Raw genomic sequence first — 15,009 nt, 5'->3', positions numbered from 1 at the left:
GTGGCTGCAATGTGCCTGTAACTAGTAATTCGCATGCTGCGAACGAAGTCAACGGGGGACGTGCTCTAGTAAGCGCTCAAGGTCGACGTCCTGCAAATGAATCCGCTTTCGTTACGTTCGAGCGCACGCCATCCTGGCTCACTGAACGTCAAGCACTTTCGATCTCTATGTCGGCATCCAATCGGTTTCCTGCGCGACGAAGCTTTTTTTTTTTTTTTTTGCTTTTCCAATCACCTGTTCCGCGTACGCGGAGCATGCTGCCGCTACATCTCGCTGCGCACCGGTCTATCATTTCAGCCCGAAGTTTTTTTTTTTTTTCTGTCATCTTTTTTTATTATTACTGCTGCAAGTTACGTCGGGCATGAAGCTGTGTTTGATTATATTATTGCGAAAAAGTTATACTGAAACGCGTCTGCCAGTACTAAATCGAGACTGTTCGTAAAAACCGCGCAAAATCTCCGTGTTCACTTAAAAATAAGCGCACATAAGCAAGTAATATGAATAGAATCTGAACATCGATGTCCAGACGCGTGCATGATAGTTTCGTTTTGGCTTTGATGTTCTGTTCTGCTGTGTTTCTATCTGACATCTCGTTCGCGCACAATGTACTACAACATTCCAAAAGATGATGTTTCTGTCTACAGGAAACTGTCGTTCCAAGTAGACAATTGAGTTATCTTCTCGTGGAAGCGGCACAGTTTTTTTTAATACAATGAGCGCAGAATAGCTAAGTTATTTTTTTTTTCTATTCGACACATGTAGGGTTTATCGAAATAATTTGTTGATTGAAATATTGGAAGAGTTAAGAAATGCAATGTTACGATTCGAACACCCGTGGTCAAGGTAGATATTCAATATATTGAAATCGCTTCCGCAACTTCAAATCCTTCATTTTCTGTATTCGATTATACAGGGATACATCTGAACACTCCGTGTGATCGCATTCCTTCCCGACTGCATCAAAAGCAACATTGTATTTTTCGTAAGTAACGTTCGCAATTACAACAAGTCTTTCGAAAATAAAGCTCACTTTTCATCAGTTTATGTTTACCTTTCACATTTCAAAAACATCACAGGTGTAGTCAATCGCCTTCCAGAGCAATCCAGAAAGAAACAAATCAATTACCTTTTTTTGTGGCATTTATTTTCTAGCTTTGGCAATATTTGTTTCGAGAAATCAATGGAATGGCTGTATTGTTCGTTTCGGTATAGACCCCCCTCCTTAATTTTCCCTCGCTAGGTGAGCCTCAATGACTGCGTACTTGCTTTGCGTAGAGGTAATATGGCTCTAGCAATAGCAAACAAACATGCGTGTTTTTTTTTTTGTTTGTAGTTTTTTTTTTTGCCTCGCGGAGAAAATTTCTTTTGAGCATATCGCAGGTCTTTTTTGTTTGTTTGTTTGTTTGTTTGTTTGTTGTTGTTGTAGTTATACCGCGTTATGCTCTTCTCTCGCGTAACTGTGAATATATGCTGGGAATTCCAAGTGGGTGGCTAACACGTTCGAAATATACTTTATATTCGGCAGTGTTTTTTCCCCTTAAGAAAGAGATCTAATCGTGGAGGTTTTGGAAGCAAAATATCCCTGCGGCCGGCATTCTTAAACATCCAGCTTTCATGATGCAGCATATGTGTTCTAATGCTCAACAGTTGCATTCGTGCAGCGCTAATATACAGTATTTCCATCGTCGTCGTGACTGAGCAGTTTCGAATGCCTTTGTGCACGGCGCATCCCGTACAATACGAACCGAAAGTCTTATTATAGTTTTCGCCTGTGCTCGCGGGTGTGTACAAACTCCTCACTTCATTCCAGAAATGGTTTTTCCCAACTTATTTGCCTAAGCAAGTTTGACGTGCTGGTCGTTTGAGATGCAGGAGTCATGCGGGAAGATAACTCGCTGCGAAAGCTAACGACAAAACAGTGAAAAAGACTTGACTTTGCTATTTATACGTTGTGTGCCGCTCAGTAGTTGCGTGCATATTTAGCCACTCAAGAGTTATCGCAATTATTTAATATGAATTACGCATGGTTTTCATATCATATCTTGTTTGTAATTTTTATTATCTGCAGTGTAGGGAAAAGTAGAGCTGCGAAAACTGGAAGTTCGCAACATTTATTCAATGTTTTCATTATTTGGACGCTGAAGAGTTAAAAAAAAGCTAGTAAACTTCAATGACAGGAGCAATATTATTTTTTTTTTTTAGTTTGAAAGCAGGATCAATTAAAATTCAAGCCCTGTACCAGGTGCAACTCAATGTTACTGCAGCGTACAGATAGACAAGCATTTAACGTTAAATGTTATTTTCAAGTACCCACACAGCGCATACGCAATACGGTCACGACATTTTGGAGCTCGAGCGACGCGAACGCAAGTGTTCCTTCACCACTACTGTGACTTGCCAGATAAAAGGAGGCAAGCCTTCTCAAAAAGTGGTTCGTGCTTAACGGCTACGGTGGCCAACGCACGCCAAGAGACCCCAATCATCCGTCGTGTAAGCTGCACGCTTACTGTGATTGTGACTGAAATACGTTTTCACTTCGGGTACTCGCTCATACCAGGTGGCCGCATTACGAAAGCATCGGCGATAAAAATAAGCATCTGGTCATGGCCACATGGTTCACGGCCGTAGAGCTTTAATGAGCGGCTCATTGGAATTCCCAGCACTGACGCGCGGTGAGGGCCTGAGCCGACCGGCGAGCATGGACGCGGGCCACCGGTCGCTGCCACCGTCGCGCCGCGAAAAGAAGCGGCCGCCGCTGGCGGCGCTGGACGGAGGTGCTCCGGAGTGGCTGGACGTGATCCCGTGCGGGCAGCTGGGCGCCGTCAGGGACGTCTTCAAGGCGGCCGCTGCGGACGACAAGTCAGCCGTGCCGTCCTGCTACGAATCGTGCGACTCGACCAGCCTCTCGAGCTTCGACAATGGCTCCGAGGGTGGCGCCGGCAGCGCTAAGGAGCCGCGCTCCAAGGACGCCTTCTCGGGTCGCTACTCGTTCAAGTCCAGGGCCGACGATCGCACCGACAGTGGGGGCTGTCAGATCACGCGCCTGTGCATGAACCGGGACGGCTCTGTCCGCTCCACGGGCTTCGTGCCCAGGGTGACGGACGCTGGCGAAGAAGAGCCGCCCGAGATCCTCGTCACTGCAGACGTGAGCCGGTGCTCCGACGACGAGGTGAGGACTAGCTAGCGCTCTCTGCATCGCGCTAACTGCGTTCGGTACTTCCTGTAACGGATCTCTTTACAAACGCTGCAGCGGTGGGAGATGGCAGCCTTGGCAGCGCATTTCGTCACTTCAGCTGACTCGTACGCTTTATGAGGTCGATGATGTGAGTGCCGCGATCGAGCCCGCTCCCGATTCTGATTCTTTTATCTATGCTTTAAGGGCACGTCGCACAAAGAATTTGGCCATGTTCACTACTTTACTGCATTGCGTTGATCCAATTTCAGTGTAATTTGTCGCACGTGGTCCTTATTATTGCTAATTATTGCTACTCTTACCCCTTCCTCATCTTCTGGACTACTGTATGCGGGGGAGAAAAAAAAATGACAAAAAAAAAAAAAAACCCGAGCATATGCCCGTGTAGCAATGCAGCTCCACGGACGTAAGCTTTAGTTTATTTTATTTTTTTAGCGGTCACAAACCGTAACGAGGCGTGCACAAAGGTGAGCTTGCGCTGCTTAACTATGTGCCTCACTGATCAGAAATGGCAGCGCCAGCTGTTTCTGAGCTAGGGAGCATTCCTTCTTTATTTCAGTATCGAGATATCCAAACCACCATGCTGAAAGTTGGCCACACACATATAGTTGTATTTGTGTTCCAAGCTATGAGCCCCACATCTAATAGATTCCGAAGTAATACGCGAAGAATCGAACCTCTGAATATTTTAGTAAAATATTTGCTTTTATCGAGTGTGCCGTACTGACTTATATAGACAGCGACATTATGACGGATTACTTATAGGCGGAACTTCTGAAGCACTACAGGCCGACGTCATTGCTTTAGATTTAATTGTTCTTCGGGGGTGGCGGGTGATGCTAGAGTTTAGGTTTACGTTGTCTTTTGCCTAGCGCATTCCAAACTAGATTTCATGTCCAGGGCTTATCGAATAGAATAACCGACCAACTAATCTCAGGGTAGAGCTGTAAACACGACATCGGGAGTACGTCTGAAATAAGAATTATTCCAAGTTTGTAACCAGGCCTCCCCGTTGTGCAAATTTTACGCCCGCACACTAGAATTATGTTATCACCGGGGTTACATGGGAACCCTGTGGGAGGCCCTCTTCGTGGAACTTTCCAGAGTGTGTTCATGTCTGTGTGTTCACATGTCGCTGCCCCTTGTAGGGGGTGGGAACTTTGTCAGGGGGACTGCCGCTGTTTTTCTCACCTCCTCCATCAACTTGTATGTGATGAAAATAAAGATCATTGTTAAAGAGCATCCCGGCTGCATGAAACTGCTTGTCACTGCATAAGCCGCTCACTGTCAGTTAACTGAGTCTGGTCAGTAGATGCCGGACTTCGAAAACTCGGACGAATATCGACGAGCTCAACGAGGAAACCACTGAGTCTGCCCGCCAAGCTTTTACCAAAGAGGGGTGGGCCTCACGTCAACTCTTGCGTGTTGCGTTACTTTATTCTTGTTGCATCGGGGAAGTCGTAGATTGCTCATCATTGCAACACTATATAATTCCTCGGCTATTATACGTGCCGCGGCCGAATATGAAAGGAAAGAAATTAGCGAGGTTGCAACGACGTTCCTAAGCAGGTTTCTTTCTGGTATATTGCTTTGCTTTTTTTTTTTCCTTTTTGCTGTTCACTACAGTAATCGTGTAATTAATGCATTCGTCATCGTCAGCGAATCCTTCGTCTCTGGCCCGATCTTAGCGCGAGATCTTCACGCAGACTGCAAAGAGCTCAACAACCGTTATAAGGCAATAACAGGGTGAGTCCGCGCCCACTTTCCCCTCAGGAAGGAATTTTGAGATGACCTTTTCAGGACCTATTAATATGCAGGACGATTTCGATCTGGTGAGCGCATGTCAGGAAATGGGTGACCACGGGAAAGAACGACGGCGGATGAAAGGCGACCAATACCATTCCGAAGATGCAGCTTAGCTTTTTTTTCCTTGTCCGAGCCTTCCGTCGGCCTTGGCTTGGACGCTGCAGAGAGTGAGGTGAGGGAGAAGGGGAGGCGTGGTTACGCAATGGCCCCTTGCGCTTCGCGCGTAGTTTCCATAGGAGCCGTCCGGAGCAGCGGTAGCTGCAACCACAGTCCATCACCAGCGTGTATGCGAGCAATGGTTGGCCGTGCTTTATGATGCCGTCTTAATCGCCGGCCACGCGAGCTTCTTTCCTCCGGCTGATCCTTGGCAAAAAAAAAAAAAAAATCGCAGAACGGCAGCGGCTGCGCCATCGGCCGCGGCTCCCCGTACGCGTCGCTGCCGAGGGATTTCCTGCGGGTGCCCAGGAGCCGCAAGGGTCGCTTGGTGCTCTCGGGCCCGAAGAAGACCGGCCGCAAGAAGGGCTCCGAAGTGTTCGAAGTGCGCCGCGTGCCCTCGGACTCGGCGGACTCCGGAATCTACACAAGCTTCGGCAAGGAGATACGCAGCTACAACCTGCCCCAGGAGCCTGAGACTCCCGCCGGCCGCAACATGCCGACTCCAGAACCGGAGGTGGCCGAAAGCTCGCTGGCAACGGTGACCACTCCGTGAGTAAATCGACACGCTCTGCTCAGGTCGCTTGTACCGGTGCTATTTTTTTTTATTTATTAGTACTACGATCTTTTTCATGAACTTATAACAATAGTTGAAAACAGTAAGCATAAATTCAAGCTGTTAAAAAAAATGTGTAAATTAAAAACAAAGTAAGAGAAGCAACGAAAATGCAAAAAAAAATACAAAGCACAAATGCAGCGAGGATACAATATAGTGTCAAGTATGTCAGGAAAATTAAAGGTGGGTTTCAAACATTTCTAGTGAAGTTTGTGATACTGCGGCATAAGTTAGGTTATTCCAGTCTGTAATTGTTCTGGGGAAATAAGAATAGTTATGAGAGTTAACTCTTGCGTTCAGAGGTGCCAGTGTAAAATCGTGTCGTTGTCTTGTGTTATACCCAGAAGAGTACGATACAATGTTGGAGGCTCTAAACTCGGTGCAGTTCCTTTGAGAGACTGGAAGCAAACCGCTTTGGTTGAGAAGATGACTGTGACTGATAGACGTACGGCCATATAAGTTATAAATAAACCAGATGGCTTTCTTTTGGACTCTATATAATTTGACAGTGTTTATAAAGAAAACAATATTGCTTTCTGGCCAGCAGTGTAATGCGGTTGTGCCAATGCAGTTTGCTGCTCTACTAGTTCATGCAGCGGCTGATATGCTGTTTAGTTCCAACAGTGCCACTGGCCATGATTTCGCCCACTCACTAATGTGGCAATGGCTAAAGCTTAGAAATACGGTTTAAACTCGCCGTTTTCGTCTTGCAGTACTTGTTTTGTTCAGTCTATGGGTCGTTGTTCATATTACCGCTGTTCGTATACACGTGCTATATGCACGCATGGCGGTTCGCCACGCCGATGTAAACATACGGTCAGTAAGGGAAAATTTCACAGAGTGTGTGACGCTTCTCAGGGACGTCTTCCGTAGTCAGTAGCAGCCAACCCAGTGGGTGAATATTATGGTCATATTTGTTACGATGAAAAGGTTTTAACCAAAACTTGACTAGCGATTTTTGCTCCTATGAGGACTCTGTTGACCGGCAATAGGTTCAAAAGCCGCAGTCAGTCGCGCCACCAGCTATCCGCGTAGGCGTGAGTTCAAACCATGCTTGGTAAGCAGTTTTTTTGTTTGTGTGTGTGGCGTGTAAAACCCCATTCAGGCGAAAATTTGCATTTTATTCGGAGCTGGAAGTTTCACCCTCAATTTCGTCTTCCGCTTGGAATCGCAGAGGATGGGTTTTGAAACGTGCTTAAAAATCCGGCATCCAAGGGTAAGACCGATAGCGGGTGATTGTGATGCGTTTACGCAATAGCATACACAACTCGTTCGGTCGAAAAGGTGCCGCCGTTGGCTTGACCCAGAATCGAGAGGAAAAAAAAAAAAAAACGTGTTGGAAAAATCCCGCACGTTATTTCGTAGGTATCAAAATTGGGACTTCTTTTAGCAGAGTTCAGGTTGGTGTCATACTATTTTGCTCCCCATTTCGCATCACCCTTGTAGTCAAGTTCAAGAATAGCCCCCCCCCCCTCATACTAAACAAACCACAGGTGTTTTACAGTTTGCCAAACCGTGTGCCAGTATCTGAATGCCAAAAATTGGCGGAGTGGAAAGGCGCTGTTAAAGGCTCTATCGCTCCTACTCTTAAGGCGAAACTTATATGCGCCCTTCTAAATTTTTAGCAGCTAGTGTAGATTTTGCGCGTAAACAGCTCCCGGTAGTGACACAACTACTACAACGCCAAGTATGAACGCGTTGCAGGAAGACATTGGCCGCAGTGTACGCGCATTGTATTCTTCCTGTGAATGCTTTTCTTTTGTTGCCCATGCTGCCGTCTAGTATTACGCGTTAAGCGTGTTCCCCCTTTCCCCCTTTCATATAGATGAGGATGGCCTCTTTGATGATGACTCACGCGAAGATGTCATCACTCTTTTCTGCGCCACTGGCCAGCCGGCCTTCGCGCGAAGTTGAAAACACTCCTTTTGAAATATAGTTAAAAAAAAAAAAAAGACGATATAGTCAGAGAAACCCATGCAGTGCTTTTTTTCCGCCAATGATTCGTCTTACTCACTTGACTGTCCCAATGCGTAAGCCTCTCCGCAGTCTTTGATGTTGCTATGGGCACAGATCGCGAAAAAGAAGGAAAATGTATGAGACACATGGCAGTATGTCGCAAGTGGGGAGCGTTCTTGAATATGCAACTGACGTGTAATATTTGAGAGGCAAACAGTGGTTCCGTAATTTCCGCGAACCTCAAGATGTGTTGTAAGAAAGGCGGTCCATTTCACAATTCTGACGTTTAAACATCGTTGCAGCGTAATACACGTCTGAGACCGAGAACGAGAGGACTCAAACGCAGCTTTAAAGTCTGTCCCTTTCGTGTGTTGCGCTACAACGATGTTTAAATGTCAGAACAAGCAACGCAGCTACCTTTTCATTATTAATTATTGATAACTGCAACTGCATCATGCACGCAGATTGAGCCTATGCGTTGATGAGGCGCTGCTTCATACGTTCCGCTGGCGGGCAAGTTAGACGTTGCTTACTTCATAGACACTTATAGCGTGGATGGAGTCCTAACACGAAATTCACAAGTGCAGGCTATAAATGTATGTGTACAAATGTATGTTTATATATCTGATGGTTATACTTGAAACCGTTTGTGGCGCGCTATTAATTGGGCGCATCGTACAGCTGTCGAGAGCGACACGTAACGACATAATTTACGCAAGCTGTCTGTTGTGCAGGCCGTCTGCAGCTGGCATATCCGCCATCATTTTTCGTACCGACAAATTGCGGACGAATGCATTTTTCAACGGAAGGTTGTTCATCAGCGCAATTTTTCCTGTATCATAAGATTGCATCGCAACAATCAGTATATCTGCGGATCCCCCCCTCAGAACTTTTGCAGTTTCTGTTGCTTACGAAAAAAAAAAAAAAAAAACATATGAAAATGGTTTTTATGGCTGCCTTAACTATACTCACGGTTAACGCAACGAAAACGTTATATGCAAGATTTGACCATTCCGATCAATATGTCCATAACAATATAAGGAGGAAATTAGGGGGGTTACTCGGATTTAGCGGTGACCTAATTCCTGGACCAGGGCTTCAATTAGAATAAATTGGAAACCGGAATTAACCGAGATCAAATTGACGAAACATCACGAAGCCACCTGTAAAGATATTCGACACGTCTATTAACGAGGAAACAGATAATGCGCAGTAGTCGAATTCGTGTCAAGCTGCTCATTGATGTTTTGTCGAGTATCTGAACAAACTGAAAGGGCATGGCAGTTGCGCAAGCAGTGATCTTTCATCGTTGTACTATTACTTTCTACGTGGCGCCCCTGCATTGCCTGTTTCCCTTCTTCTCTAGCGCGGCCACGATGACCGAGGCGGCGGCCGACGAAGGCACGGCTGGCTCGGCCCAAGTGGAGATGGAGCGGCGCCGACGACAACGCAACACCGAGTTGGCCACCATCTTCATTTTCATACCCGTGCTCATCGCCTGGGTTCTGATCGTGCCATTGGTGTTGTTTTCCTACTCTTTCGAGAACCCGTACAGCAAGCACTTCGAAGTGGCGCTGTGGATATGCATTCCGCTGTCCACGATCGTGCTCAGCGCCACCTGCCTTGTGAGCAACGTCTACTGGTACTACGACCGGGAGGCCGGCCGCTGGCGGTACCTCATCCACTGCGGGAAGGGACCCGCGGGATTCTACTGGGGGGACGTGCTCACTGAGCCCGGAAACGGCAAGCAGCACACCGGAGGCGTCGAAATCGTTTAGCGGATGAAGCTGCCGATGAGCCCACCTTCACGGATCCGTCCGGAAGGACTCTGATTTCACATCGCAGCAGTATCTGCACCGCGGGACTCAGTTCATTTCTGGTACGAGTCGTTGGGCCAGAATCCTCCTACCGGCTCTTTTCGGCGAGTACACCGGACAAATGTTGACCGCACAGATGCACGAGCACTGACCTCCAACTAAATTCAGTTAACACCGCACGCGTACATACTTTATGTATGCACAATGGCGATGACGATATGGCCATAACGACATGTTCACAAACTAAAAAGGGATAAAATAAACAAAGTGCTTGGCTCCATCACTATAGGAGCCGAAATTTAGTAGTAAGTCAGCGCTCGTGCCTCTGTCACCTTTGTATCTGCATTGTCTATTCTGCACTGAGAAGCTGAATGCATCAGTAGACATAACGGTGGGCGACTTACAGATGCGGATGGTATGGAAGACGCTTGTTCGTCTTCTACACCATCTGCGCCTCCAAGTCGCGCTGTGGTTTCGCCATGATGTGCACCAACTGACCCAGACTCTCATTCTGTAGCGCTTACTTTTTACGTGCCACTCATTGCATCGAATGGCAGATTCTAGAGATGCATATAGAAGACGAGTTGTGTGGCGGGCCTCGTTCGCAGTCGCCATGACCCGAAAGAGGCGCGATGATCACCAGACCTCTTTGCTCCCTCGCACCTCGGTGGGCGCAGCATTGACACATTCTAACGACTGCGGTTTTCACTCAGCCATTTCAGAAACGAACAACTGGAAAGTTGCGCATCATATCGTGTTACTTCCATATGTGCTACCACTGTTTAGATACAAGGTGCGTCAACAGGCGATCTGGAGTTGACCATTGGGCCAACTCCACGACGACTATTGACTGCGACTGCTGTGAAAAACTGCGTGTCGCTCGAATCGAGAACTCAAACCTTTGCTGTCCATCCAGTCAGCATGCCTCATTCATCACATGAGGCTACTGTTCGACATTCCAAATTGCTTATGCGTTCAAGCACCAAATGCGGTGTTTAAAGCGGTGTGGTGTTACAAAGGAGCAACCTACTTCTGAACGCTTCGCGCAGCTCAAAGTTGCCTAAACTTCAAAGCGAAGCCGGAAATGAGCAAGTTAGGGAACCGAAAGAAGTTAACCATTTCTTGCTATAGTAGTGCAATTACATTTCATACTTAAACGACAGTTTCGGTGCGTGTAGAGCTGTAAAATTATTGTATTTCTCTCTTGTCACGTCATTTCGCGATTACCGAAGGGTACCTCTCGCACATCGACCACTGCAATGGCGCTACGTGTAAGCCATAGTCATTTTGCCGAATTTTAAATCTAAATATATAAGCTCAAAAGAAGGTATTTGGTATAGATGTAATGCAGCTAAGGTTGAAGTACAAATAAAAATTGTTTCGAAAGTACTCACACACCATGGGTTTTATAAGTAAACAACGTACACACGTTTGTTGTGTGCCTCTTTTTTAATTTTTTTTTTTTCAAGCATATTCGTTCGTTGAAAATTGCAAGTTGTGGAGAACAGTTACGCATTGCGTAGCTTGCTCGACCGAATGTACAACTACTACATAGATATTTACTCAGGGTGCCATTTCAAACATTGTATCCAGCACAGTGACCATAGCGCGCGTGCGCGAAGAACTTGGTGCGCATCGCCATTTGCCCCCCTCGCACTGATGGATGCCCGGCGCTGTATTGCACACAGTGCGTAGTCCACAGCAACGCTTTGCGTTGCAAAGCGAAGTCTGTGCTTATTTATATGCGCACGCCGACTTAAGCGCGCATGCGTATTTTTTCTGATTACGTGATGCGACGTGTTGTTTATTTCTGTTTGTCTGATGTGGTATTATTCATTTTGCAACGGGTGGCTTCTCGTTATACGTGTACTCTTAGAGCAGGCATGATGGACTATGCGCATGCGCGAGCTGGCTTGGCTTTGTGCTCCAACCAATACTGTCTGCGCGCCAAGGCCTGTATGGCTTCAGTCGGCCGTCGTCGGAGCATGGCGAACGGCTACGCTCGACGGAGTCGCATCGAGCGTAGTCTGGCAGCTGGTGTCATGTCTGATGAAGAGCGTCTGTGTGCGATTTATTCTGTGTGTGTGAGCGTTCCTGAGGTATCCTACGTTGTATGTTTTCCACGTAGCCACCTAAAAGTATGGAGTGTGCGTGCGTTACAGGAGGTGAACTAAGGTGCAACTATTTTTGCATCTGTGGTGTCGTGTGCATGTCAGTTTGCAAGTGCATTCTTGTACGACTGCCGTTCGGAAGACGTTACCGGGCTCTTTATTCGTGCCACTCCAGGACGCTGTGTACTCAATAAAATGTCAAAGAAGGGCCCTTGTACAGCGTGGTGCCTTGATCTTCCAAAACCCTGAATATATATATATACCGCATCAAAATTCTTGTGCGATATTTTCGTACTTTTAGTACCTGTATATGTATTCAGTCGATGGGCATGGTTACTCAGCCATTTTTGTTTCCCTCGTAAATTGAATAAAAAAAATAAATTGTTTCTCCGGTACATTATGGCTGGCGATGTCCTGCCTATCGTAGAGGCCTGCGTTGTATTTGTACCAAATGTGTAACCGATCACACTGGGGCAGGGCGGCTTCAGGAATTACGTGTATACCTATACATGCTCTACTAGCTTGTGGTATACAATGAATTTTGAAAGTTATCCATCAGGAAGAAGTGAATTCGTTGTTATATTCCAATGTTGCTAAAGCTCCCGCACTGACGCCGCGCATGTTATCTTCTCGTCTAGTGATGTACAGCCCTTGCCGTTAAACAAGAAGCCACTGCATGCATGCTTGGTTGCAGCTGACGCCAGGCCATGCTGCTCATCTTTGTTGAGCTTCTGGTGCTCTCCGAGGTCCAAGATTTGAAGAGAACAGTTCTGGCCATTGTTTGGAACTTTCTAACACTTTACGAACTGTAAATCAGAGCTTGAATTTGCCTCTAGTCACGCACGCAGCAGTCTTATTATTTGTTTTTCCTAGGCTGTTCGCTACGGGCAACGTTCTTATAGGCACTCAGGTCAAGGATCTCTTATGAACTATATGAACTATAGTATCTAGGGAGGTTTTTCTTTAGTTGAAGCCCAAGAATGACTCAAAGGATGCCAGATAAACTGGCTGAGAGGAAAGTTTTGATGACACGCGCGTAAATATATGGACTCATTTCGCAGGATGATGAAAACAGATAAAAAAAAAAAGAGGTGGATTCGGGAGTGAGCATTGTCATCGCAGTACAATCGGCACAGCTGAAAAGTGTTGTTTTTGCCCCTTCCCGCATATCTTACGCATCGCTGTAACTGCGCCTTAAAAAAAAAAAAAAAAAAAAAAAAAAAAAAAAAAAAAAAAAAAAACCGACTATCCGTCGCTCCGATGCGACATTGTCAGCTTTGTCAGTTGAACGCGTTGGCTTATGGCTTATACCTTCCCGTCGTGCCAATCGCTCTTTACACGAGGGAAGCGCGGGACACACTGTCGTGACGCTGGGGCTACGTCGACCCGGCCTTCACTTGGTAGCGTGCAGAGACTCGGGGTTGAAGTAGGATTGAATCTTCGAAGTTGGTGAAATATGTACAAGCAGGTTTAATGGCACTTTGAGAAAACTTATTTACAATATTTACATGAAAAAGAAGGGTACATCAGCAAAATGACAAGCGTTATGAGTTCATAGCGAGAAGCGACTGGATGAGCCGTTTACCCAGGGCTCAGAGCGACATTTCGTGCTCTGCAGCGTCCTTAAAACCCCCTATGTCCAGCCCCTCTCTGAAGATGCTGACCAACCAAATCCAGGGCACGCCCCTCAGGTATCGGCATCCAATCGAACACATCACTGCACTGATGGTCTGAAGCACTGACTGGTCCGGCATTCATTCGTTGGGCGTGATCACTTGTTGGCGGGAAAAGCTTGGGAACGGCGAGGAGAGGAGGTACATTTCTATTCTTCAGCAAAGAAACCACAGGCTGGTTCTGACAAGTGGTTTTACTTCTCAGAAACCAGAGTGCACGTGGCGCCGCATCCGCTCCCAGCATTGTCCGTTTTCGACAATTGCAAATCTTTCCTGCATTCCTGGGAAATCACTTAATGGCTGTATGCGTCATGCTCCTTTCTTGTCCTGCACGTCAGCGGACATGTCACTCTGTCGTCTCCTTTGGAAAGTAGACATTCCTCACTGGACGATAGGGCTTCTCGACTGGAAGGGTGAACAAAAGAAAGAAAGCACTTCCTGCATTTTCCCGCAGGGGGACGTTTCTTTGTGTTTTTCCAGACGTTCTCTTGACAGGGTCAATTTTGCATTTGCAGGTTGTCCACAAAGCAAAACAGGCTTACAAATCAGGATTCCTGGAAACAGGCTCACTTAGAGCCATTGGACCATCACCACATATTCACAGCACTTATCCATGCCCACAGGCGAACAATAGAGCGCGCAAATGCGGATGCTTGGTCGTAACAGCCTCCTCCCCCGCCAGAAGAGTCACGGAGGGCAGCAGTCGCCGCTGCTGCATGAAGAGACGACTTAATGGCCTGCACGTGAACGCTTGAAGCTCGCTGTTGCTTGTCGCGTTGTCTTGATTGTTGTAGGCCAAATTGCTCGAGCTGTCTGAAACTCAACCACATGTCTAAACAAGCACTCGGCTCCCGTCTGAAGAGACCAGGTTAAAAGAAAACTGCCATTGTTGTTCGAGAAAAGCCCACTCTCAAGACGTTCAGGACCCACGTATGCCTAGAAAACCAAACATGCTGCTTTACATAGTCACACATATACAAGCGCACGGAAAAAAAAAAAAAAACCTGATTATCAATTTCGATACATGGTGAGGAACATCTCGGACCGCTTAGAAAGAGCGGCTAAGCGCGTCCGCATTCCCATTTAACTTCCCCTTTTTGTATCTTATTTCAAAATTGTACTGCTGTAAAATCAAGCTCCACCTAAGAAGGCGACTGTTCTTCGATGTCGCAGTTTGCAGCCAAGCCAGGGGACAATGGTCCGTCTCTACGGTGAATTTGGCCCCTCCAAGATAGCACTGCAATTTTTGAATGGCCCATACAATGCAAGCGCACTCTTTCTCTGACGCGCAATAAGCCCTCTCTCTAGAACTCAGTTTTCTGCTCAGGTAGAGCACTGGGTGCTCATCACCGTCGTCATCTCTCTGGCAGAGAACAGCACCTAGCCCTCGATCACTGGCATCACACTGGACCGTGAATTCTCGGTCATAGTCTGGAGCTCGCAATACCGGACGGCTAATCAGCACAGCCTTCAGGTTTACGAAGGAGGCTTCCTTTTGTTCGTCCCAGACTACATTTGTCGGTTCTGTCTTGCGGAGAGCGTCGGTCAGAGGGCTGGCCAAAGCTGAATAGTTAGGGATGTAGTGATTGTAGTACCCAGTCAGACCTAGGAATGCTCGAATTTCCGTCTTCGTGCTCGGCCGCGGATAGTCTGCTACCGCAGAAATCTTAATCTCGCTGGGTTT

General features: G+C 46.8%; 1 protein-coding gene across 3 annotated transcripts in view; it reads left to right on the top strand.

Annotated features, from left to right (window-relative positions):
- Positions 1-11,005, top strand: part of LOC146206017 (uncharacterized) — a 51,936-nt gene extending 40,931 nt beyond the window's left edge. For all 3 annotated transcript variants that reach the window (XM_084590653.1, XM_084590652.1, XM_084590654.1), the window contains exons 2-4: positions 2,661-3,169; positions 5,391-5,704; positions 9,091-11,005. In XM_084590653.1, the coding sequence (XP_084446779.1) occupies positions 2,699-3,169; positions 5,391-5,704; positions 9,091-9,502 (1,197 nt within the window). In that variant the 5' untranslated portion in view covers positions 2,661-2,698 and the 3' untranslated portion in view covers positions 9,503-11,005. The remainder of the gene's footprint in view (positions 1-2,660; positions 3,170-5,390; positions 5,705-9,090) is intronic.
- Positions 11,006-15,009: the final 4,004 nt, after the last annotated feature.

Source organism: Amblyomma maculatum, chromosome 1, assembly GCF_055883805.1.
Source record: "Amblyomma maculatum isolate TAMU_Amacu chromosome 1, ASM5588380v1, whole genome shotgun sequence".
NCBI lineage: Eukaryota > Metazoa > Arthropoda > Arachnida > Ixodida > Ixodidae > Amblyomma > Amblyomma maculatum.
Note: the sequence above shows the minus strand (reverse complement) of the source record. Positions and strands in the feature narration are given on the sequence as shown.